This window comes from Heterocephalus glaber, unplaced genomic scaffold (assembly GCF_053883595.1).
Source record: "Heterocephalus glaber isolate CG9 unplaced genomic scaffold, H.glaber_assembly_v1.0 deba00001610, whole genome shotgun sequence".
Taxonomy (NCBI): Eukaryota; Metazoa; Chordata; class Mammalia; order Rodentia; family Bathyergidae; genus Heterocephalus; species Heterocephalus glaber.
In genome coordinates, this window is record NW_028258381.1 from 28,411,204 (window position 1) to 28,438,824 (window position 27,621).

Consider the following 27,621-nt stretch of genomic DNA (forward strand, 5'->3'; position numbering starts at 1 on the left):
AAGTGGCCACCAAGATTCCCATCACCTACATACCCTTTATGGTTGGATGTCATTTTCCTTTATGATAGGATGTCACCCCTCATGATTAGGTCACTAGTTTATTATAAATTCATCAAAAGGGAGATTAGCCAGGCACGGTGGTGCACATTCATAATCCCAGCACTTGAGGCACTAATGTGAAATCAAGTGATCCCTCTTGAGCCCAGTAATTCAAGTTTGAGACCAGCCTGGACTCAAAAAACTTATCTTGACTGAGCCTGGGCCTCATCTAGTCACAGAAACCTTTATAAGATATGTTCCTGCTGATCTTATAGCCTCTGTGAGCTTTACAGCCATAGGAACTGCATTCTGCCAAAAACCTGAATGAGCTTGGAAGAGACCACTGAACTCTAGGCAAGAACTGCAGTCTAGAAGACAGCTGGCTTGCAGTACTGAAGACCTGACCATGGGATCCAGCTAACCCCTTTCTGGACTCCAGACCCACAGAAACTATGAGATAATAACTTGGTGTTGTTTTACGCAGTGTTTATTTTCTGGTAATTTGTTATGTAGCAATAGAAAATTAACAGAAAAATAAAACCATTGAGGAAAACTAGGCTGGGTATTAGACAGAAAGCAGAGCACAAGGGCAGGCCATAGAGCCAGCCAAGGAGGAAACAAAAAAAGAATAGGCTGTAAAGGTAGGAAGAATAATGGAAAGGTGTGGTGTTTGAAGGCCAGAGAAGGAGAATGTCCAGAGGAATACAGTGGAATGTATACCGAATAGTGAAGTGATATCAAGGAGGACAAGAGTGAGAATCTTGTAAATTAGCCTTCAAGGCCTTTACAGGTAGAGGAACTGGAATAGACATCATAATGAAAAGCATTAGAGTTGAAAGGAAGAAAACAGAACTCCCAAATACAAATAGGATATCAAGTTTGGCACTGAAAGGAGGAAAGACACAGAACAAAAGCTGCAGGGCAGAAATAAACACCAAAAATGGTGTCAAGTAAGTTATTCATGACATTACCCTTTAAAGATCGAAAGGCCTTCCTTATAGCTAGAGGAATGAATCTCTCTTCCTGGAATTTCAAGCATGTTCCCAGGTACATGGAAGAAAGATTTTGTAATCCCACACTTTTTTCTTAGAGCCATTAAATAACAAAACTATATAAAACTCTGCATGAAACAACCAAGCCACAGCATGAGAGTAAATTAACTTATACATTCTGCCTACATCTGATCATTACAGTTAATTAAAATCCAGGCTTGTAAAGGTGTATCTGAAGATGATTTCTATGATCTACCTCACAGTTGGCACAGTTCTTGTCTGGTATGTTCCATTGTTCTGCTCTCCTAGTGTCTGTGGAATAGCTCCCAGAAAAACAGACAAAACTCACTAGAATATAGTACATGACTAAATTCTTTAGTGATGACTCTTCTAAAAGTGAACTCATGGGAGTTTTGGGGAAAGGTGTAAAGCCAGGTGTGGATTAGGAACAAGAAATCTTGATGTCAGTGACCAAATGATTCACCAGGTAAAATATGTATTATGTCATTATACATTAAGCAAAAAAAATTGATGCAAGAAATGCAGGTACGTAGTGCCAAGGATTAATAAGTTAATTAATAACAAATTCAGTGGCAGGAAAAAAAACATACCATGGCATGAGAGAGAAAATATCTTTTAGGTGACAAAAGAGCCAAGCACCCTCACTGGAGGAAAGATAGCCTCTTTAATAAATGGTGCTGGAAAAACTGGGCTTCAACTTGCCAAAGATTAAAACTAGACCTGTATCTCTCACCATGCACTAAACTAAAATTGAAATGGATTAAAAATCTAAATATTAAAACAGAAAAGCTGAACCGGCTGGAACACAGGTTAGGTAGAACTCTTGAAGACACTGGCATAGGAAAAGATTTTATGAACAAAACCTCAGTTGCCCATGAACTAGCACAAACAATCAACAATTGGGATCTCTTCTTATTAAAAAGCTTCTGCACAGCAAGAGAAACCACCAACAGTATGAAGAGACAACCAACAATGTGGGAAAAAATTTTCACCTGCTGTTCCTCAGACAAAGGTCTACTATCTAGAATCTATAAAGAACTTAAAATCAGACCCCCAAATTTAAAGACCCAATCCAAAAATGGCATCTGAAATGAACAGATATTTTTCAGACAAAGAAGTCAAAATAGCAAGTAAGCATATGAAAAAATGTTCCAACATCACTGGCCATTCGAGAGATGCAAATGAAAACAACACTGAGATTCCACCTCACTCCAGAAAGAATGGCTGCTATCAAGAAATCAACCAACAACAACTGCTGGCGGGGCTTGGGGGAAAGAGGAACCCTCCTCAACTGCTGGTGGGAGTGTAGACTGCTGCAACCACTGTGGAAATCACTATGGAGATACCTCAAAGAACTAGGACTGAAAGTCCCATTTGACCCCGCTATTCCACTGCTGGGGATCTTCCCCAAAGAATTAAAAGAATCATACCACAGTGATCTATGTGCACCCATGTACATAGCAGCACAGTTTGTAATAGCTAAAACTTGGAAACAGCCCAAATGCCCATCAACTGGAGACTGGATAAAGAAAATGTGGGTTTTTTATAAAATGCATTACTACTCAGCCATAAAAAATGAGAAATTAGAGACATTTATTGCTAAATGGATGCACATTGAAGCGACACTCTTAAGTGAAATAAATAGGACACATATGTTTAAATACCAAATAGTTTCTCTAGTTTGAGAAACTGAAAGTGTAAATAAGGACTAAAAGCTATAATAGATAATGTGAAATAGGAAGAAAAGGGGCAAAGGGGAAGGGGAAGTGGGAGGGGTGGGGGAAAGGAAAGAAGGAAATGGAATATCAGAAAATGGAAAAAAGGAAACAAAGTCTTTGTAAATAGGGAGGGATGGAGGGGTTGAAGGGAGGGCAGGGGAAGGGGGAAAAAATAAGAACCAGTAGAGATTAAGTAAAGGTGCAAATTTCCGATGATGAATGTCATTATATTGTATACCTAAAATGTACCAATAAAATAAAATTTTTTAAAAAAAGAAAATATATTTTAGGGCTGGTGATTTAGATCAGTGGTTCCACCGCCTGACTCACAAGTGCAAAGTCCCAAGTTTGATCCCTAGTACCAAAAAAAAAGAAAATATATTTTATATTCTTATACATTCATTCTGTTTATGGAACACCTTTTAAATCTTGCATTTATAGTTTATTTATTTTCATTCGGCAAATATTTATTGAGTGATTAATTTGTTTAGGCATTGTGCTAGGTGCTAGGCTATAAGAGCAAAAAGAAGATGGATTCTCTGCCCTCATGAAACATAGTGCAGCGAGAAGATGCATGCCAAACATTCTAAAACCCAATGACCTGAAAAGTTTAGGGGAAGCAATCAGGTTGGAAGCAGACCTAAGGGACTTATCCCAAAGTTGAGTTTGCATGACAGGTACTTTATTTTGATATCTCTCTTTCTCCCCTCCCACCAATTCGCACAAAATACTTTTGGTAAATATAATTGTCATTTTATGACCATCTTTACAAATTAGGAAGACACTTCACAGAAATAGGAAACCAATGAGGATATTTTACTACAGATGTAAACATCTGGCCAATCTCTCCTCTGTTCTTACTAGTACATTCCACTAGAGAATAAAACCAAGGAAACACATCACAGTCAGGACATGTCAATGACAGACCACACAACACAAGCTGGATGGCTTTTAGGATCTGAGCTGCAATCATAGACATGTCTGGACTTTCCAACATCACCTCTAAGGTGATTACACCAACATAATCTCCTTTGATGATACACTATATCATATATCCATATTCTCATATGTCCCTAATTCAGTACATTTGCATATGATCTGCATTCTAACATATTCATAAAAATGTTTTCACATGCTAGCAGACTGTAATATGATAAAACCCTGAAGAAGCCATTCTGCTTTGTTGTGTCAATTCTCATACTTATCAGACAATGATCCTGCCCGTAGCCATATTCTCCACTTGCCCCTTAACCACAATTGGTGGGCTAGACAGTGAGAAAAAGGGCATAGATGAAGAATCTTTTTAACACCCTCAGCAGTCTGGTGGATAGAAATTTGGACCCTGAGTCAAGAGGTCTAAGACTGAAGTCTCAGCTCAGCCTTTCCATCACCCTCCCCTGAATTGCAAAGTTCCTGAGTCAAGTTCACAAATCATCACTGACTTCCTCACAGCCTTGTCTGTTTGACTAATTTGAAAATACTCAAAAGTAAGAATAAGATAAAATTATCATTTAAAATATATTATACAAGAGAATACAGATAAAAAACACTTATTTAGGATTTTACTATGCAACAACTTGACAATTTCACTGAATTTGATTGGTGTTTTCTAACTTTCTCTGATACAAACAATCCATATAGGGAAAACAACTCCCACTAATGACAAAACAGAGTCAACTATATAATGATTGTTTTTATTAATCAAAGAATAGTTTCTGAACTTCTTTTTGGAATACTAAACACACATTAAAACACTGTTGATTTGGAAAACACTAGGGGAAATCATGGATAACAAGCGTGAAATTTGACTATAAATAAAAATTGATTTCTAAGACAAATATTATCAATTTACCTCCAGAGGGTACAAACTGGCAGCTCACACAAGCTATTAACATTCTGCTTAAACTACTAGTATTTTTATATGAGAGATTTTTATATAAGAATTCAGCTTTCTTGTTTGAAAAAAATGTAACCCTAGGCTAGTGGTATGCTGGAGAAAGTTTGTACTTGCTCAGGAGAGCCAGTTACTAACATCCCTTCCAAACATGTTTAGTGACAATCATGGCAGAGGCTGCTTTGTTTGTTTGTTTGTTTTAATAAAACAAGTTGTTAAACATTTTACAAGTATACCACTATCCCAGGATCCTCAGATAGGACAGGATTTATCCATCTAATATAGTTTGTATCAGTCTACATTGATCCTTTTCCTTACTATTTTTTATCTGACTCTGTCCACTCAATTTAATTATCTGCCTGACATATTTAAGCATTTGATTTTGCAGCTCCTGGTTTACAGTCATACTCTACCCAAAACAATCTCTTAGAAGATATCAAAAGCGCAAGAAAAAAAATTACTGTGCTTCCTTAAAAATTAAAACCAAAGAAAGGCAAAGCTTTTAAAGTTATCTTTAGGTTCCTTCTCATCCCTTTTCTAACCATTGTGTTATTTAAGCATAGAACATTGTAATATAGCTTTCGTGTCATAAAAGAAGTCAGCAAAAAATGGATTTTTAAAAGATGAGTACATTATTTAATTATATACTCAAGAAAAATGTGAAAACTGGGAGTACTTTCTGGGAGAAAGTCATCATTGTTTCTACAATTAGGAAGGCCCTTTGGTTTGTCTAAAATCCTTATATGGATATTTGATGGAAACCCTAAAAGTCTGGGCAGAAAAAAAACTCCTTCACAAAATAAACCTCTGATTAAATGACTGTATCAATAAGAATGTCTGAACATGAAACCAGATATGATCTGGTCAGGAAAATTCCCTTTCATGTTCCATCAAGTGGATTCATATACAGATGACTGTCGTTCATCCTCCCCTAATACATAGGTCTGTGTTTCCAAAGACAATAATGCTTTCACTTATCATTCATTTTCCTTGAGGCATGAACATCATAGTCGTACCCACTACAATAAAAAAACATTTTTCTAGAAATCACTTCCAAGGTCCTAAGAAAAAAATGCAGAGGAAAAATTTGGGAAAGAACAAAGACCAGTAAGCATTCCTGAGAAAGTTCCCATCAATGGACTTTATATTTCTGATCACTGTCTTATTACTCACTATTCTACCTTAAAGAATGGGCAATATCAGCACATGTCAGGAGTCTCTACCCCAATGTACCACTTATAAAAATCTATATTTCCTCCTTTACCTCTCACTAAGCCTGTTTCTTGTCTCAAGTCTATTTTTGCATGTAACCTTTTCTTTTTTGTCATTTTGCTCAGAAATAACAAGTACTTGCAATTCTACCCTAGCCCCAAAATTATAAGATCAATTTTTTCTGTGGCAAGAAAATGAAGAGATTAAAGAAGGGAAGGAAAAAAGAAAGAATGAAGGAATAAGAAAGAGGAGAGAGGAAAGGCAGTAATGGTAAGTGGTGACAGAAGGAAGAGAAAGAAAAAAATGAATATAAACATGTTTTGAGGTAATATGATTGAAAAGGTCCATGTTTTTTAAAAAAAGAGATGAAATCAACTATCATGTTCTATCAGGTACATTGTTCTTAATGTAAATTAGGGTCAGGGTAGAATCCAAATACCATCATTATAAATTTTCTTCAAAAATAATTTGGTCTCTGATTTTCAACATCCTTCCATGTACATGAGGCATGCCTGAGGGTACACGGGAAAGCTCAGGAAATGATCCAGCTAAAACCAACAGGAACTTGTTGACAGAACCGAAACAAAAACAAAGCAAAAGAACAAAAAAGTTTTATCTATATTCAGTAATATGTACTAACTATACTAATTTTGGTCAAGCTTTGCTTAAGTGTATTGATTTTCATCAATTTAATACTAAAGGTCTGGGCCTCAATTACCTCAAGATCCTTTTAGTAACAAAGATTAAAGTAAACTGGAGTACTTTTTCTCTCAGGTTTGCACCTGCAGCTGACAAGCAAATACGTATTTCCTGAATCTTCAAGATGTCTTCTTTGCCTACTTAAATTCCAGCCAGAATCCAGACTTTACATGGATACTTACAATAAGCAATATGCCATTTAATATTGCTTGAAGTATTTTCCATTGACTTTTGTTTAAAACCCATAGCAAAGTAAGATTCTGTTTTTATAATGTCTATATTCTACCTAATTGCAAGACATCATCTAAAGTAAAGCCTTATGGTAAAAGTCAGTCTTTGCTACAATTATTATATTCTTACAGTAGGATAGGAAAGGTTAAGAAACGAAAAGTGTACAACAAAAGTGTAGAAGGCAGTTTAAAGAAAAGAACAAAAAAGAGAAAGAAAGTACAGATGATCAAAATAACAATAATAAAAGACAACCTTTGTTTAGTACTTACTATGTAATAGGCACTGCCACAAGCACTTTACATATATTAACCCATTTTAACTTTCATCAATTCTAGAAAGCAAGCACTATTATTATTCTTACTTATAGGAGGAAACTGAAACTTTATCAGGAAACTAAAGCATAGAGCCATTTCATGACTTGCCCAAGGACCACAGATACTTTGTAGAATACTAAGAATTTAACCAGATAGTTTGGCTCCGGAGCCCAGTCTCCTAACCACTACTGTAGCAGCCTATACAGGAAAGTTACCAAATGGCAAGAAGTTAATTCAAAATAACCTTGCAATTAATTAGACACATTCATTCTGAAATTTTACCTTATGAAAACTGCATTCAGATTTAAACATTCTTCTATTAATAAACACCATATGAATGTTAATATGTACTTGGCAACAGGTAACAAGTACAATAACAAATATTAGAAAAGATTACTACTACAAAGCCTTCTCCAGAAATATGGGAGCATAGTATTTTAACTACCACAGATTCCATTTCTAGTGCAGCCCATGAGCGCACAGTGCCATCCAGTGATAGCACAGGTGAAACACAGATAGGTCTTCTGAAAGAGAATGAGCTAGCACCCTAATCTTTCTATAGCTAATTCAGAATCTTCTTGTTAATAAAAAGAAATATGCATTAGTAATAGCCTACCTTTTATTTCACTATAACTTTTGTTAAATTACCCATAAATCTCCACAATGAGTTTTTTTAATTTAAATGTATCAATTCTGTTAAGACCAATCCAAACTATTGAAGGCTAAGAGAAGTTGCTGACAATTTAGTGGAGTGTGGTACTTCATTTTCCTCAAGAAATCATTTAAACTACTTATTTATTAGTAGTGTGTATGTTAACCACCCAATGAGGACTTCTTATCACCATCAGGGTATTGCAGCTAGTGGATTTTTAGAGTTGAGAAGCACAGTGATGAGAGCCAAAAGCACCTGCTCCAGAAAGCAAAATCAATTCTGGGTAGTTCCCCCAACCTATGGCACCTGCACTGTGAAACCCCCATAGAGGATGGTGGAAGAGACATACGCATATTGGGAAGGAAGCTGGGCAAGCAACAAGCAATCCAAAATTTATCCATACACCTAAATAGACAGGCAAATACTCTTTGAAAATTCTCATGCAGGGAATGTTTACACTATGAATTAAAGGAGTTCTACAGTTGAAAGTTCATCCAAAGCCGTAATATTATGACTGATTATACCACTGAGAGAAAATTGTAATTATACATGTTATAATTTTCTCTCAATGGTATAATGATATGTAGATAAAGACAGAAATAGAGATAGAGGTGTAGATATTCCCTGGAAGAAATTTAAGAAAAATACAACAGTGAGTTTTTTAATATGATTTTTTTCTAAAACATTCACTAAACTTTTGGCAGTAGTTATCACCAAGGAACGGACTTGCAAGAAGCTAACTTACTAAATTATACATCTGCATAGTTTGAGCAATTTTTCCTAACATATATTTCTTTTATTAAATATGTGAAAAGTCTTATGCTTAATTCTGTTATAGTGATTATGGAAAGAAGATATTTGTCTCTATTTTCTATATATCCCTTATACATTTCAATCATTTGTGCAAGTTGATATTGTCACATATGCTAATAAAACACAGCTTTTGCTTAACATCCTTCACCACAGAACTACTTAAGAATCTAATGACTTTACAGACAATATTTTCTAATTAACAGCTCAGTTTTTCAGTTCTCTCCTTTTTGAAAGTCCATAGTTGATAATACATCTACAGGAGTGAATATGATTTAAAAGAACAATAAGTGAACTCTGAGCAGTACTATGTGACCAAGGTCTTACAAAAATTTCATATCCATAGCCCTAGGAATATATTCCTGCAGCTGTTTCCGTTCAACTCAAGGGATCAGGATGAATGGTTATAAAGAACCCTACAGAGTCTCCTGAACATTAAGTGACTGATTTCCAATTAGTCTATATTCTCATTGCCTAAAATTATGTTCAGTGTATTATACAGTCATAAAACCTTAGGATTCTTTTCTAAACTATTCTATGTCCTTTTAGATCCCTGTCAACAAAAGGTTCCCAAGGTAGTTTGTAGAACAAAGACATGAAGTACAATGATGGCATTACTAAACCCACAGGCCAGTCAAGAAAGTTGCTGCACGCATGACTTCACTCTAGATTAGCGATTATCTGGGGAACTTCAATGCTATTTAATTTTAAGAGTAACAAGATAATACTAGTGGAATTGTCCAACTACGGACACTATGTGGGGAAGATACATCTAGTTTTCTTTATAAGCTGTGACCCACAAGACTACTGTATCAGTCACTTGGGGTGCTGCTTCAAAATCCAGATTTCTGAATCCTGCCCAGACTCACTGGATCTAAGCATTTGAGTGTGAGGCCTAGGAATTTATTTTTTAAGAAGCTCCCTGGGGTTTTTACATAAGTTTGTGAATTGTTGTATAAAACAGCAGTTCTCAAACTTTGCTGAATGCATATCACAATCTTCTGGAGAGTGTTTGAAAACGTCAATGCCTAGGCCATACCCTACACCAATTATAAGAAAATCTCTGGAAGTCATAGATTTGAAAATTTTCCAGGTGATTCAATGTGCAGCAAAATTTGAGCACTAGTTGAAAAAGACAAAGACTCAGCCTAGAGACCAAATTCAGTCCTCCTCAGTGTCATGGCAGTATACTCAACTTCAGGCTTTTAACAATAACAGCATCAACAAAACTGGCTAATACCTGGTTAGTAATGGTGGTGACAACTAAGGGCCTAACAAGCTGCCCTTAAAAATATTTAAACACATACAAAAAAAAATCATTACCAACTATGGCCATACAAAAGAACAAAATTTCATTGGTTTTATACAAACAAGGGAGTTTATTAAGTACAGCTTGCACTGATAGAAAACATCCTCTGACTATTGCTCTAAATTTATGTTCTGAATCAGTTTCATTAAATAACATGATGAAATGACAGTGACTGAGTGTATATTTCATGCTGTTACAACTGCAAGAATTTGGGGATATTTAGAAGATGATGAAAGAGAATGTACATCTATAAGGTGCTAATATCAGAGAAATAGATTCTAGGAGTCAAGGGCTTCTTTCTTAAAAGATTAATAGATACTCCTGGTTTTCCACCAATGATGTATGAAATTATATATTATACTTTTTTTCAGTGCCAGGGTCTGAACACAGGACCTCATGCATGCTAAGCAAGTGCTATATTACTGAGCTAGACCATCAGCCTAAGTTAGACCAAAAACTTCAGTCACCGAATTTATTTAATAAAATACAACTTTTAAACTAGATTGAGTACAAGGTAAAAGTAGAACAAAATTTACTATTGTGGGCTGGTATGAATTCAATAGAAGCAAAAACATGAAAGAGGACCAGGGATTTAACTCTCTGGTGCTGCTACCTGCCTTGCAAGTGCAAGTTCCCAGGTTTAATCCCTGGTATCAAAAAAAAAAGAAAAAAGAATCACAAAGCTATTTGGGGGAAAGAAATTATCATTTCAGAATTATTTATGTGATTCCAAGTTATATGTTGTTTCTGCAATTTCCTTTAAAGAAAATCTCAAAATGCATCTGAACTGTTACCATTACTACCTATTACAGTGTCCTCTCTTGCAGGCATTTTTCAAAAATAACAAACAGCTATTGTTAACATCAGAGTTGACTGAGATAGTGATACGGTTAGAGCAAACTCGAAGGTGACCAAAAACTTAGAAGGAAATAGTGGATACTGTGATGTCCATTGGAGCACCAAAAAGCTCCAACATAGTCATGGGACTTTAGAAACCTGGAGAGGTCTGGTCTTTCCCCTGTGCCACCCTTGATATTCTACACAACCATGAAGTTAAAACTAAAGAAGAATTTAAACTCTGCCCCAATGCAGACAGACTGCCTCAGAAAAGGCAGCAAGACATATTTGTTCAGAATCCACAGATGACCATTAAACTAACTTCAGTAGCTACACAGGACAATAAATACAAACTTTATAAAATCATTTGGGAAAGTCACCAAACAAACAGCAACAAGAAAACCTTGAGAGGAAGAGAAATCTGAACTCCACCATTACTACATTATATATTATTTAAAACATCTGGCTGGGTATGGTGGCACAGGCCTGCAATCTTAGCATTCAGGAGGCTGAGGCAGGGGGATTACTGAGAGTTCAAGGCCAACCTGAGCTACATAGTGAGTTCAAGGTCAGCCTGAACTATATAATGAGACCCTGTCTCAAAAATGAGCAAACAAATAAAATTTTTTAAAACATTCAGCTTCTGGGCTGGGAGTATAGGACAGTGGTAGAATGCCTGCCAACCATGTGCAAGGTCCTGGGTTTGATCCATAGTACTGCAAAATAAAATTAAAATACCCAGTTTTCAACAACAACCAAAAAATTATAAGGCATGCAATAGAATAGGAAAGTATGGCCATACATTGAGGGAAAAAATACACTCAATAAAATCTCTAAGAAGCCCAGATGTTCTACACTAGAGATAGACTATAAATCAGTTATGTACAAAACACTAAAAGAACCCATGTCTAAAAATTAAAATGTGAAAGTGAGATGAGAATGGAGTCTCAAGGAGAAAAGGAAAAGAAACAGGCAAATAGAAATATTTGAATTAGTAATAGCCCAAGCTCCATAAACTTGATGAAAAACATTACTGTACACATCCAAGAAGCTCAACAAACTCCAAGCAGGATAAACTGAGAAATCCAAATCTAGACACACCAGAAAAAAGAAAAACTGTCAAAAGACCAAGACAGACTCTTGAAAGTAGCAAGACACAAGCAATTCATCACATGTAACAGATCTTCAATAGTATTAATACTTCTCATTAAGAATCACAGATACCATGTTAGCCTTCCAAAGTTGTTTCATACATGTTAGATCTACTATTTCTCACAATCCTATAATGTAGATAGGACATATATATTAGTCAAGGAACATAAGCTGCTGTAACAAATATATTTTTAAAAGTGCTTAACAGTTCCAACTAAAGACTGAAGGCGAGTGGGTGGCTCTGTGCAGTCACTTGGGAATACAGTCTGATAGGAGCTCTACTATCTATAAGACATCACTTTTGAGATCACTGTAATCATTTTCATTACAAGCTGAGAATAAAGAGTCTTGAACAAGTAAATAGAGGTTAAACATCACTTATATTTGGATTCTACTGGCAAGAACTTAATCTCATAAACATAGCAGCCTCAAAGGAAGTTTGGAATTGTAACATATTTGTGAAGGAAAGAATGAACTTTGGTAGAGAGCTAACAGTTTCTGCCACAGCAAATATTTTTGAGTTGTGATTTGCAAGATGAAAAAACCAAGTCTCAAAAAATTGATAATTGCCAGAGGCAGTAGGACAATATATTCAAAATATGGGGAGGAAAAAATACTGTAACTCAAGACTTCTATATGTGCCAAAACTATTCTTCAAAAATAAAAAAGAAATAGTTTCTCCGGTGTGAGAAACTGAAAGTGTAAATAAGGACTAAAATGTATAATAGGTAATGTGAAATAGGAAGAAAAGGGGCAAAGGGGAAGGAAGTGGGAGGGCTAGGGGAAAGGATAGAAGGGAATGGGATTAATATGACAAAATGGAAAAATAGGAACAAAATCATTGTAAATAGGGAGGAATGGAGGGGGTGAAGGGAGGGCTGGGCAAGGGTGAAAAATAAGAACCAAGAGAGACTATGTAAAGGTGCAAATTTCCAATGATGAATGTCATTATATTGTATACCTAAAATGTACAAATGATTAGAATGAATAATCGATAATGCAAAATAGGAAGAAAAGGTCCAAAGGGGTAGGGGTAGTGGGAGGGGCAAGAGAAAGGAAAGAAGGGAAAGGAAAAATGATGAGAAATGGAAAAAAATGGAAATATAGTCTTTGTAAATAGGGAAGGGTGGAGGGGGTGAAGGGAGGGCTAGGAATGGGGAAAAAATAAGAACAAAGATGCATTATGTAAAAGTACAATTCCCAATGAGAAATATAATTGTGTTGTATACCTAAAATGTACCAATAAAAGAATTTAATTTAAAAAAATAAAAATAAAAAAATAAAAAAGATTTTTATCTATTCTGATAATCTGTGCCTTTTAACTGATTATTAACATATTGTTTTAATGTGTTTATTGATTCCATTGGATTTAAAACTATCACATAGCTGTTTGTTTTATTAGTCCTATCTGCTCTGTGTTTGTTTCCTATTTTTCTTCTGTTGGATTAATATTATTTGATTTTATCTTTTTTTTTTTTTGTACCAGGGGTCGAACTCGGGTCCTTGCACTTGCGCAGTAGGCAGCGAAAACACTGAGCTAAATCCCTGGCCCTGATTTATCTTTTTGATTAGGTTATGAGTTATTCTGTTTTGTCCGTTTTTAAGTGGTTGTTTTAGAGTTTATAACATATATTTATCAAAGTCTATCTTCAGCCAATATAACACCACTTCATGTATAGTATAAGGACTGTATAACATTTTTGCCTCCCCAGTCTATGTGCTGCTGTTTCGTTTTATATCTTCATTCATTATAAGAGATATAATTCTTTTGATTGTGGCAAAATATATATATATAACATAAAATTTACCATTTGAACCCTCAAAAAAGGAGAAATTAAGACATTTCCAGATTTTACAAGTGAGAGAATTGTTGTTTGCAAATATACCATATAAGAAGTACAGAGGAACTCCTTCAGGTTGAAATTTTTGAAATTGTAGAGATTTTTGGCCATTAGGGAAATGCAAGTCAAAACATCTTACTCCAATAAGAAAAGCTATCATCAAGGATTCAAAAAGCAACAATTGCTGGCAAGGATGTGGAGGAATAGAAATACTTCTGAACTGCTGATGGGAATGTAAACTAGTATAAGCGCTGTAGAAATCAGTACGGAGCTTCCACAAAAAATTTTAAACAAATTCCATTTGACCCAGCTATACCTCTCCTGGGTATCTTCTAGAAGGAGCTGAGGCCATCATGTGATACATGCATATCCATGTTTATAGCAGCACAATTCACAATAGCTAATTATAGAAATAGCCTAGATGCCAAACAACAAGTGACTAAAGAAAATGTGATATATATATAAACAATGCCATATACTCAGCCATAAAAAAGGATAAATTTGAGTTATTTGTAGAAAAATGGATGAATCTTGGAATTATAATGTTAAGTGAAATAAATCAGGCACAGAAGATCAAATATTGCACGGTTTCTCTTATATGAGAAATCCAAAATATAAATAATTTAAAGAGCAAAGTAAAACAGAGATGATCAGAAGCAGGGAGGTAGACTTTTTGGAGATGGGGAAGGAGACCTGAGAGTGGAAGACAGGGTAGGATAGGGAAGAGTATCAAAAATTATCAAAATGGGCCAGGGATGTAGCTCAGCGACACAGTGCCTGCCTGGCAAGGGCAAGGTCCTGAGTTCAATCCCCAGTACCAAAAACAAAACAAAACATAAAAAGATCAAAATTATATGTATATAAATATATATATTCCTCAAAATGAATGTAATCATTATGCATCACAAACATATACTAATTAAAAAAGAAGAAACCACTAGGGAGTAACACAAAACACACAAAAAATAGAGTACCAGTAATTATCTATGCATGTAATTATAAGAGACAGCAATTATTAGTGTCCTGATGATAAGAGGAAGTCTGCATACAGACATGTAAAGAAGTAAGATGATGTAAAGACACAGTGAGAAGATAGCCTCCCACATACCAAAGAGAGGCCTGGAACCCATCTTTCATGACCCACAGAAGAAACAAACCTTGATCTCAAACTTTAACTCCTGAACTATGAAGAAATAAATATTTTTAAGCCTCCAAGTCTGTAGTACTTTCTTATGGCAGTCCTACTCAATTAATTTATCATGAAAATAGTACCTAAAAAGCAAATGCAATATACAAGCATAGGCTTTAAGACAAAAATTATTACTACAGGTAAAGAAATTGATTTTATAATGACAAAATGGTCAGTCTGTCAGAAAGACATAGCCTATTTACCTACCAGAACCATCAAAATACAAAGAGCAAAAAGCAACAGATTTAAAGGAAAGAGACAATTCAACAATAATACACAGAAATTTAATACCTCACTTTCAATAAATAAATAAATAAATAAATAAATAAAGCAACCAGATAGGAAATAATCAGGGAAAGAGAAAACTGGAAATGCATAATACAAAATCAAAACCATTTTACACTGACTATAATGACTAGAGTAAAGAGGATAGAAAATAACAAGTGTTGAAAAGTTTACGGAGAGATTAGAACTCTCATAAATTGCTAGTGGGGTTATGAAATAGTACAGTCACTTTGGAAAATAATTTGACAGTTCCTCAAACCATGGTGTTAAACATAGTGTTACCATATAAACCAAGGAGACGTAACAGACATCTACATAACAGTCTACACCCAACAAGAGAAAGATGAATGTTCTCCTCAAGTACACCTGGAACATCCTCCTATATATAGACTATTTGGTAGCCAAAAAAATAACCTTGGGTACATTTTAAAGAACTGAAACCACACAAAGAATGTTTTCTCATTATGATGGAAAGAAATGAGAAGTTAATAATAGAAAGACCTTTGGGGAATGCACAAAAAGGTTAAAATTAAACAATACATTCTTTTTAAATCAGTAGATCAAAGAAGAAACAATAGAGCTAACAGTAGGAATAAATGAAACATAATGTAGAAAACCAATAGAGAAAATCAATGAAATCATCAAAAAGAATCAACAAAATTAATACATTTAAGTTTAACTCCCTAAAGAAAAAAGACTCAGGTTACTAAAATCAGGAATAAGAGAGGAAATATGTCTTATAACCTTACATAAATAAAAAAAGATTACAATCATGTGCCACATAATGACCACATAAGACTATATCACCTGTGATGTAAGGTAGTAATCGTTCGTGTAAGTACATTCTATGGTAAAATTAATGACAAACTTGAATAATAACAATTTTCACAGAAGATATCCCTATCATCTAGTGAAGCACGACTGTATATAGGAATACCATGCCCATTGTATGCCAACAATTTAAATAACCTAAATGAAATGAGAAAATTCCTACAAAGATGCATACTACTGAAACTAAGGAAAATAAGTAGAAAAATTAAATAGACATACAAGTGTCGATATTTAATTACTAATTACAAAACTTATACACAAAAAAATCCCAGGCATTTTTCTAAGCTTCACAATGAATTTTATCAAATAATTAAAGGGAAATCAGTACCAATTCTTTACAAATTCTTCCAAAAGCTATAAGGGATAAAACACTTTTCTGAAATGAATATAATCCAGAGATGGCAAAAATATCACAAGAAAACTACAGACCAGACTTTATGAATATAGACCCAAAAATCATTATCAACATACCAGCAAACTGAATACAGCAACATGTACAAATTATTGCATAAAATTATAAAGTGACATTTTTCCTAGGATTGGAAAATTGGCTCAACAAACAAAAACAAATGTTATCTATTAATCAATCAATATTAACCAATAAAAAACAAGCGAATAATCTCAACAAACTAAATAATCATCTCAATAATTACAGAAACAACATTTGTCAAAATCTGACACCCTTTCATGTGAAGCAGTTTCCTTTCAACCCTCGGTCATCTAGAAAATGAAATCAACCATAATATTCAGATTGCTAGGCATTCCCACTAATTAAGGTCTTATACATTACTCAAAAATAGTGATTCTAAGTGCCAGAGATTAGCTCAGTAGCGCCGCGCCTGCCTCACAAGTGCAAGGTCCTGAATTTGATCCCCAGTACCAAAAAAAAAAAAAATGACTCTAGGCTACAAAAGCATTCTAAATATTTTTTACATTACTCACAATTACATCTCATACCCATTCTGTGAAGAACTAAAGTATTTTCCTCAAATCAAATATCAGCCACAATGCTTATGCTAGTTTACTCAGCCTTTGTAAAGATACAATAACATATAGTTGGAGACAAATAGATGTGATAAATTCCCAATATGATGATTGTCATCATATTGTTTACCTAAAATGTACCAATAAACCGAATGAATTTAAAAAACTAATAATCATTGGCTCTATAACCTCTAGTAAATTAAAAGTCACCATTAATTAGCCAGAAGGATATAATTAGATTATATTCTACCTAAGATTTCCTGACCCTACAAAGTACAAAGATGAAAATGGAACTGATTGATTTAGCAACAAAAAACAAATTGTTCTGTTAATGTAGCAGAGAATACAGGTGATTCTAAAGCTGCTAGCCCCAACTTTAGGAACAGTCAGTGAACCAGTATTCCACATTACTCTTTCAAGAACAAAAATATGAATTCAGGGATTAGATGTCAACACCCATAGCTTTTTTTTCATTTCTTTTATATCTTGATCTTAATTGTGTTTCTATTTGTTTGTTTGTTTTTTGCAGTACATTTGAAAGGACAAAATTCTTTTATCTTAATAAAAAAATTAAATTAGATCAGCACAAAATGTATCTGTTTTATTCTTTGCTCCTTTGGGATATTCTCTCACTAGTAATTATCACTTATGACAAGTTAAAAGCCTTGATGTCCCTCACTTCTAGTTCATAGCATATAAAAAAAAGTCCATGAATATAACTCATTATTTCAGTTATACAAAACCAAAACATCTTCCTAAGGCACTGAATTTCACGGAATCTTGTTTAAATAGACAGAAAACAGGTTCATATTGAGGTCAGTTCACAGTTAATCCAACAGCATAAAATAGCAGCATTATAATAATAAATTATCTAAACTTCTTTGTAGTTTTCTTTAGAACTCATTAGATTTTTCATTTTTATTGTGTGTTTGCCTTCCTAATTGCAGTACTCATCTTAATATCTTGCATGCTTTTTATTTTATTTTGCTTTAGTTAATTTTGGGGGGGTTTTAATTGACAAATTAAAATTATATATATTCATAGTACACACAAGATGCTTTGATATGTACATACTTTGAATGATTAAATTGATCTCACATATAATTTCAAGCTTCTATTATTACTTCACAAGGATTTTTTTTCTTTTTGTATACATCAGTGTATTCAGTAGGATGTTTTGACGTATATACATGTAGAATGGCAAAATTGCACTAATTAACATGGGTATTACCTCATATTCTTGTCTTTTTTTTTTTAGTACCAGGGATCGAACTCGGGATCTTGCACTTGCAAGGCAGGCAGCAGAACCACTGAGCTAAATCCCCGGCCCATACACCTGTTATTTTTAAGATGAAAATATATAAATTCTACTTTGCAATTTTCAAGAAAAAACATTATGATTAATTATAGTCATCATGTTATACAATAGATTCTTGAATGAATTCCTCCTAATTGAAATTTTGTATCCTTTGACCAATATCTCCCCTTCTACCTACTCACCCTCACCACCCGCTAGCCATCATTCAGCTCTCTATTTCTGTGAGTTCAGTATTTTTAGACTCCACATATAAGGGAGATCAAGTGGCATTTGTCTGTCTGTGACTGGCTTATTCCACTCAACATAATCTCCTCTAGGTTCACCCATGTTATCACAAGTGACAGGACTTCCTTCTTTATTAAGGCTGAATAATATTGTATGGCGCATATAAACCATATTTCTTTACCTAGTCATTCATTAAGGGACATTTAGGTTGCTTCCATATCTTAGTTACTGTGACTAATGCTGCAAAGAATGTGGGAATGTAGATATCTCTTCCTATTCATTTCATTTCCCTTGAATATATACCCAAGACTAGGACTGCTACATCATACTCTGGTTCTATATGTAATTCTTATCAGACATCTTCATATTGTTTTCCACAATGACTGTACTCATTTACACTCCCAGCAATAGTGTGCAAGAGTTCCTTCTCTCCACATCTTCACCAAAACTTGTTCTTTCTATTTTTATAATAGCCATATTACAGGTGTGAAGTGATATTTCATTATGGCTTTGATTGGTATGTACCTGACACTGAGCAACTTTTCAAATATCTATTGGTCAGTTAGATGTCTTTTTCTGAGAAATGTCTCTCAGGACCTTTGCTTGATTTTTAATAGTTAATTTTTTTCCTATTGCAGTGGATTCTTTATTTTATATATTAACTCCTTATCAGTTATATGGTTTGCAGATATTTTCTCCCTTCTGTAGGTTGTCTATTCACTCTATTGATTATTTCTTTGCTGTCCAGAGCCTGTTTAGTTTGATGAAACCCATTTGTCTATTTTTGCTCTTATTGCCTGTGTTTTGGAGGTTATATCCAAAAGTTCATTACAAAGAAAAATGTCAACAGCTGGGAATTTATCTCAGTGGTTCTGCCACCTGCCACACAAGCACAAGGTCCCAAGTTCGAGCCCCAGTACCAAAAAAAAAAAGTCAAGAAGCTTTTTCCCTATATTTTCTTCTTTAGTCTGATAGTTTTAGGTCTTTAATATATTTTAATATAGTCTTTAATATATTTTTAGTTCACATTTGTATATGATGTCAGATAAGGTTCAATTTCATTCTTCTGCATGTGGCTATTCAGTTTTCACAACACCATTTATTGAAGGGCCTGTCCTCTTCCTGTTGTGTTTTCTTGACACCTTTGTTGAAGATCAATTGACTGTAAACAGATTTATTTCTGGGATTCCTTTGATGTTACTTTGGTCAATACATCTTTTTTATGCCAGTACCATACTTTTTTCATTACAATAGCTTTGCAGTATATTTTGAAATCAGGAAGTCTGACGCTTCCCACTTTGTTCTTTTTGGTCAACATTGTTTTGGTTACATTAGCAGAATAAAGGATTAAAATCATACAATTATCTCGATGTGTAAAAGCTTTTGAAAAAATTCAAGAGAGCAATTAAGGAACTAAGCAAATAAAAGGCATCCAAATTGCAAAGGAAGAAGAAAACTGTCTCTACAGATATCATGATCTTATATATAGAAAATCCTAGATTCTACTTTTAAAAAAACTGTTAGAATAAACAAATTCAGTATGTTTGCATGATATAAAACCAACATACAAAGTCAGTAGCATTTCACAAACTAACAACAAACTATCCAAAAAAGAAATCAAGAACATAATCTCCCTTATTATATTACCAAAAATAAAATAAAATACTTAGGAATAAATTTAATAGAAGCCTAAAACAATCCTAAAATTTATACAGAACCACTTATAAATATTAATATCCATTTGCATCTCCTAAATTTAAATATTTACAGCAGTAAAAGTTCTTAGTTAAGGAAAATGCTGGCTGAAGAATGAAAGTTGGATTAGGATTAAAAATTGGCTACAGGTAACTGAAATTGTTAGGCTGACAAGGGCTTTTAAAATGGGAATGGAATGGGCTTCTCAAAAGGAAGGGGATCAAGAGACAGCTAGAGGGGGGAAGGAAGGGAAGGGAAAGAGGATGAAAAAAGTAACAAAGATGGTTATGTACGTGTACCAACTCCCCACAAGGAATGTAAACATTATGTACTACAAACACGTGTTAATAAATAAAAAATGAAGATTCAAATGCAGAACCACTGTCCCCCAATTTCATGAAATATCCAATTTTACCCTCTTTTTCTCTTTTCCTATTCCACTGTCTCAACTTCTTGCTTCCAGATTATATGCCTCTCTATCTTTCCATCCACTACCCATTCTTCAGCATAATTTCAGTTTTCAGTCTCCACTTTCTTCCTGGATACACAATATTCTCTTCTCACAAATTTGGCGCATTGATAGACTATTCTCAGCATAATTCTTACCCATTAAGATGACTTACCCATTAAGTATCACAGATACAGTGCCTAATGCCCACAATACTTTAGGGGTATATAAAAATATTTTAACTTTTAATTTTGTCAGGTAAAAATCTGCAAACCAAGACCAGACCAGGCCACAACAAGTCTTTATTGCAAGGACAATCTGCCAGGTTATCTCTGAACAAAGGAGAGACAAAAGCAATATGGCCAGGATGGAGAGTCCTTTTTATAGGAGCTGGGGTGGGTTTGAGTGAGGTAGTGGCTAGGGACTGGAGAAGCCTGTGACGTCACTAGCTGGTAGGAGGAGAGCAAGTATTTGGTTACTCTTTTGGTGGGAGTAGGGGCATGTTGGGGAAAAGAAGGTAGCTTTTATGTACAGCAGCCACCCTAAATTGGAGGGAAATCCATCAAATTTCTTTTAAAATCTAAAGAAAAAATGAATTAAAATGAAAATAAATAATAATGGATTATATTTATCTTTATACAATGCAGTAACAGAATGTAATTTTAATAATTTTATAGATGAAAGAATCCACAAATGTAAAAGTTTCTAGGTCTCATAGATGCTATAATAGCTCCTAAATTCTGAATCAGCCCAGACCTGAATTCCTACTAGTCCAGTGGCCTTATGAGTAATCTCCAAACCAGAAGTGACTGTATGAGTAAAATTTTCAAACCCTGATTTACAGCGATGGTTGATAACTCACTAAATTTACTAGAAATCATTAAATTGTCACATAAAATAAAGCATATTTTATGATATGTAATATACACCTCATTAAATTACTTTTTTTAAAATATAGAGTGAAAAGAAAAGCAAGTGTAAAGACAAAAAGATGGATTTCAGATTACTTCTTTGAGATTCAATAGCTTAACCAGAATGTGCTAAAATAAAAATCAAAGTCTTATCTACCTTAATATGATCATATACGTGTAACAGCAACAATATACAAATGTGGGAAAAGGACAGCACCGCCAAAAATGACAAAACGCTCTATATTTGAGAGTAATTATGGTGTGAAAAAACCTAACTCATTGTAGTAGTAATTAAGGGAGCCTGGTTACAATTAAGCACAGGAAGGATATTAAAACTTCCAAAAGATATTTCTTTAAGCCACAACAAAAGAATAAGAGCAAAAGAATAATTGGAACCACATCCAAACCCACTTCCTTGTTATTTACCAGTATCATCTAAGAACACTGCTTAGATGCTGACATTAGACAATCTTCAGTGAACAACTTTAAATCACATTAAGACTAAAAGAAAATCAAAAGAATTTTATGACAAGGGTTAAAAGTTTAGAGCCTTGAAACTACAAAAAATTTGGTACTCACTACAAACCACATCCCGGCAACCAATATGTCTCTGCAATGAACTACTTAAAATGGTTTTGTTGTGGTTGAGGCAATCATCTCTGAGTTAATAATTAGCTACTAGTCAAATCAAGTGTAATTTGTCTATTGTATGCTAGCTCACTTTTAAAAGAAGTACAAAATCTCATTTTTAGCAGCAACATTGAATGTTATAATCATTCATTTGTCATCCGATGTAATGCAATCAAAACAAGTAGAAAAGCATGTTTTTACCACTACATGAAATCACAGTCATTTTTCAGGCAGCTGAAATTAAGTACAAATGTTATGCGCTTAATGCAAATGAAACTTTATATATTTTTAAAAGAATACTTTATAAAAAGGTAAAGTTTTCTATTATGCTACTTTGAAAAGTATCTAGAAATAGCGCCTCTCACTTACATAAAGCAGATTTTAATCATTTTGTGGTTTTGTTGTTGAATTTAGAATCTATAATGTTATTTTAAATTGAAATACAAAGTGAAATTAATCAAGATTTCTGTACTATGAAAAGTTGTAAGTCTGATAATAAAACAATTATGCCCAATAAGCAACTTTTAAATCTCAGCACATTTCCAACACTGTGAAATATTTTTCAAAAACGTGATACATAAAATTAATGCTCATCATCAGTAGAATACTTTCTAATTTACAAGAATTTTTCACATCCTTTATTGCATTGGATCCTGAAAACAACCCTGTATGCTAGTAGAGGAAACATTTGTAGATTGCTCCCTCAACACTCATTTCCCCTTCCTGTATCCAAAAAGAAACCACATCATTCTCTTGGGGATCAACCTCTCCCCCGGTCTCAGCCATATGACTTGGGTAGAATTAACCCCACCCTAATACTGGTTATGGCCTAAGCAAATCAGCAAATTCTGTCTTTCAGACCTCATTAATCAGTTTGGAATGGTCACTAACCTGACACTAGTAAAACAGACACTCTTACTTTCTGGGAAAGAACTTCCTTTTTCCTTTATGGGAATCACTGTAAGATTACCTCCATTATATAGGATAAGAATGTAACATCTTGAACCAAGCTGACATAACTCCACCAAAGGGAGGATGGAAGAAAAGAGGCAAAAAAAGGAAAAGGAAGAGAGTACAGAATAGGACTGAAACCAGGAAATTTTTTGAAAAGATAAGCAAGACAAAGACAAAGGCAAAAAGAGATACCCAGACTGGAGACGCACACATGAAAAGAAAGGAGGGAACCCAGAGACAAGGAATAAGGGAAATGCAAAAAGAGAGAAACAGGACTCTGGATAAAGTGGGTTCAGAAGACAAATATATTCTCCCCACCCAATGTCTTCCAATTTAGGTGGACTTGAGCACAAGTCATTTAGTCACTGCTGCCCTTTGAACTCTATAACCAGTAAGCACAGCTCAGAGGCTATTTTGAACTGGGCAGTTGTAGTAAGTACACCTAACAGAATGTATAGATAAACAAAAGCCTTTAGAGATTTAAATCAAGATTCCTACGTAGGATATATGAGGCCCCTAACAGTCTTGGTCCAATCAAATTTTCTGACCCTGTCTTCTGCCCTTCCTCACTCATATCCCAAGTTCTAGCTTTGTCATCATTTTTGTCTTTGCATTTGCTATTAGCCATGCCAAGATGTCACCTCTCTCTCCTGCCCCCTAGTGAACGCCTACCAGTTCTTCAAGACATAGCTCACTAACACCTTCAACTCTCCCACGTGACTTGGCTATTAAACCTGGAACAGATGTGTCACCTCCCTCTCCCACCAGGTTAGTCCAGGGCCTGGAAAATACAAAGTGCTCTGTTGGTTAGAGCAGGAGAAAAGGTTGTCATCTATAACTCCAAATGCTATTTTTCTCAAGATTCCTATATGTCAAAAGAAATACTTGTCCCATCACTATCTTCACTCCATGACTATCTTCATGGAGTGTCACATCCATGGATAGTCACATCCATGACTATCTTCACTCACTGAATCAAAACATGACAGGTAACCATCCAGATGGGCTCACTTTGTTGCTCTATTTCTGGTGGCTCTTGTACTTTGTGGGTACAATAGGCATGGGGAGTCTTGCTGTTTCTTTCTTACAGATGCATCTTACAGATGCTCTTTTGTGAATATCCCCTGGATATTCACTGCAGGAAAGCCTAGAGCTTGCCTGTCTCTCAATGTCAAAATTTTGGGCCTTAAAGAAGTAGGGAAGAGATATGGTCTGGATGTCAGAAACCAGAGTTTTTGCTGTGACTCTGTTGCTTAAGCAAGTCAATTTTCATTTTCCTTGCAAGTAAAGTGGGAATAAAAATTCCTACCCTACCTGCATTTATCAAGTGATTGACCTCTGTCAGGATCATATAAAATAGTAGACAAGAAAAGTATATAGCTCTAAAATAAGACATAATAGACATAATAGATGTTTATTGCTCAAAGACAGTTAATGAGTCTTAGACAGGCATGATGGCACATGCCTGCAATCCTAACACTCTGGGAGACTGAGGCAGAAGGACTGAAAGTTCAAGACCAGCCTGGGCAATTTAGCAATTTAGTAAGCTCCAGTTTCCAAAAAGGGGGTGGGGGCCTGGTGTGGCAGTGCAAGCCTGTAATCCCAGCATTCAGGAGGCTGAGGCAGGAGGATCGCTGTGAGTTTGAGGCCAGCCTGAACTACATAGCAAGACCCTGACTCAAAAAAAAAGAACTAAATAGGACTGGAGATGTAGCTCAATGAGAAGGCTCTGGGTCAAGCCCCAGTAACACGTGGGGGCGCACACATGCACACACACACACACCAAAAAATGGCTAAAATACATATCTGTGTGTGTTAATTTACACTCATGTTGAAGGAGCCCTGCCGGGTATTACAGTACACTCTCCTTCATGCCTACCCCCAGGGGAACACACATCCTACATGGTGAGTCACTACTTAGGGGCTAGAAGAGATTTAAACTCACAAGAGATTTTTTTCCAAAGCTAATTAATTTCTAATTGAGGTACAGACCAAAGCAATCTAGATAGAGATCAGAAGACCTACATAGAATCCCAACTCCAGGAGCTGCTATATAATTTGAGAGACCTGTTGCAAAATGAAAAATGTAGGGTCTCTTATTCAAAAAGTATTTAAAATGTCAAGATGAGAGCAGGATATTTAAACTAAGTCAAGCCCTCCACAACTGCACAGGCCACCTCCATGAAACCTTCACGGCTTCCATTCTTATTGGATGTGCAGCTTTCATCCAGTTACTTAACATGTATCAGGTTCTTTACATTCAGGGAAGCAAAGAAAGAGCTCAGCTATTTCTTATAACTAGCATCTGTGGTTCTTTGTGAAGGAGTAAGATCATTCATTTGACAAGAGGTCTTTTAACTTTTATTAAATTAAAATTCTGATTGTGACTCAAAGCTGTTGTTGAAAATTCATACATAGTATTTCACCTTCAACCACATTGATTTTTTTTTATTTCTATACACCTCTGTAATTTTGCCTAGGAGAAAATAATTCTCCAAAGCAGTGTTCCAAGTTTACTATTTTCCCACATATGCCATTTAAATCTGAAATTCCCAACTGAGGTCTCTATGTCTAGAAAGTAATTTTTCCCACACTAAACTGTCTCCTTGTACAAATTAGATATTTTCTTTTTTCTATCCCTGAAAAATTACTATCTATTCAGAATCAGCTTCCACATATGGTACAGCATCTGAGTCTGATCTAGTAGAAAGGAGGCAAATGTCATGTTGAAAGTGAGTTAACCTTTTTTTTCCAACATAGTACATTAACTGATAAATACCTAGACCAATGCTTCTTCTTCTGAGTTCATGGACAGAATTCTGGGAGTTAATTACTTTGAGTAAAAAAACAATTGCAGCTTCACTTTCATCGATCTGTAACTAAACTTTATTATTTTTTTCAATTATGAATGTAAACAAAAAAAACCACCAGAGTACTAGCAGTACCCATGACTCAATCACCAATAAATATTATACATATTGTCATAACATAGTTATTGCAAGTTTCTTGAATATCATTTATACTCAACATTACCTCAAAATTATAATAGTATTAGACCCATCACTGTATCTTATGGTTTAATACATTAGTAAAAATCATAATATATTATTAGAATAACTATATTTTACTATAACTTCCCTCTAATCCTACCTGACTTTATTAATTTAAAAACATGATTCCAAGGTACTAGAATACAAAAGGAGTCCATGGCACATAAAAGGTACAGAAACTCTGGTCAAAAGAAGTTACAGACCTCACATGCCAATAAAATAGAAACCAATGTATTCTTATCTCATAGTATCAATGAAACAATTCTAGTAATAAAAAAGTCTTTAAAATTCTAGTTCAACAACCTGTACATAACAAAATCTTCATGGTTCACTTATTTTAACATGAAAATAGATATTTCTTTTTCTGTTGTTTTGTTTTTTATTTTAATGGCTTTTTGTATATATGACCATAGGGTTTAATCTGAAAAGGTATAGTTCAAACACAGGTTTGAACACCATTCTCTAAAATGTTATTTAGATTGGTACCTGCGATGACAGTAGGTTACAATCAATGAACAGTCCTTTTCCAGTTTTACATCTTTGGATCAGTCCGGCCATAACAGCTCCATATGCATACAGGCCAGTGGCAAGATCAGTCATGGCCACTCCTGGGCGAACTGGATCTCCATCCTGATTTGAGGGTTAGGTTGAGAATTGAAAATTAAAACCATTACAGAATTTCTCAACTATTCTAAATAAAAGAATTTTATATGAAGTATGCAAACATACATACACAAATAAATACAACAAATTATTGTTGATGATATCTGTTAAGAGGTTTATATTTACTATATTTATTACTATATTTCTCTCCTCAAACTCTACTGAGCAAACTAAACCAAATAAAATATGATTTTTAAAAACACATATAAAGTTCCTTAAAACATTTTACCTTGTTTATACTAAAAAAAGAAGAAATAATTCAATTTGAATTTAAATAAGTTTCTTTGCTGGTGAGGAAAGAGTTAAAAAAACAAGTATTTTTCTCTCATTGAGTGAAAGGCTACCTCAGGAAAAAAAAAGGCAGAAGACTTGGCCTAATCTCTTTATAATCACTCAAATAGCTGGCAAATATCTTAATGGTTTTTGCTTTTTATAAAAAAGACATATCTATAAAAGAATGTAGCAGAAAGGCTGGGGATTTAGCTCAGTGGTTTCACCACCTGCCTTGAAAGCTCAAGGTCCCGAGTTCGATCCCCGGTACAAAAAAAAAAAAAAAAAGATGTAGCAGGAAACCCCTGGTTTAGGATTACTGCAATGAATAAACCTAACATCTATAGATTATAGGCCAGAGGGCATGTATAGGAGGTCAGCTATGCATCTAAGTATAAAATGGACATGTTTCACAGCCTATAATGCTGCTCTTTGTATTGGATAGCC

At 34.6% G+C, this 27,621-nt stretch overlaps 1 protein-coding gene across 1 annotated transcript in view; it reads right to left on the bottom strand.

Moving 5' to 3' along the window:
- Sugct (succinyl-CoA:glutarate-CoA transferase) overlaps positions 1-27,621 on the bottom strand; it is a 743,994-nt gene that overhangs the window by 596,279 nt on the left and 120,094 nt on the right. The window contains exon 8 of the mRNA XM_004840252.4: positions 26,728-26,871. Within this exon, the coding sequence (XP_004840309.1) occupies positions 26,728-26,871 (144 nt within the window). The remainder of the gene's footprint in view (positions 1-26,727; positions 26,872-27,621) is intronic.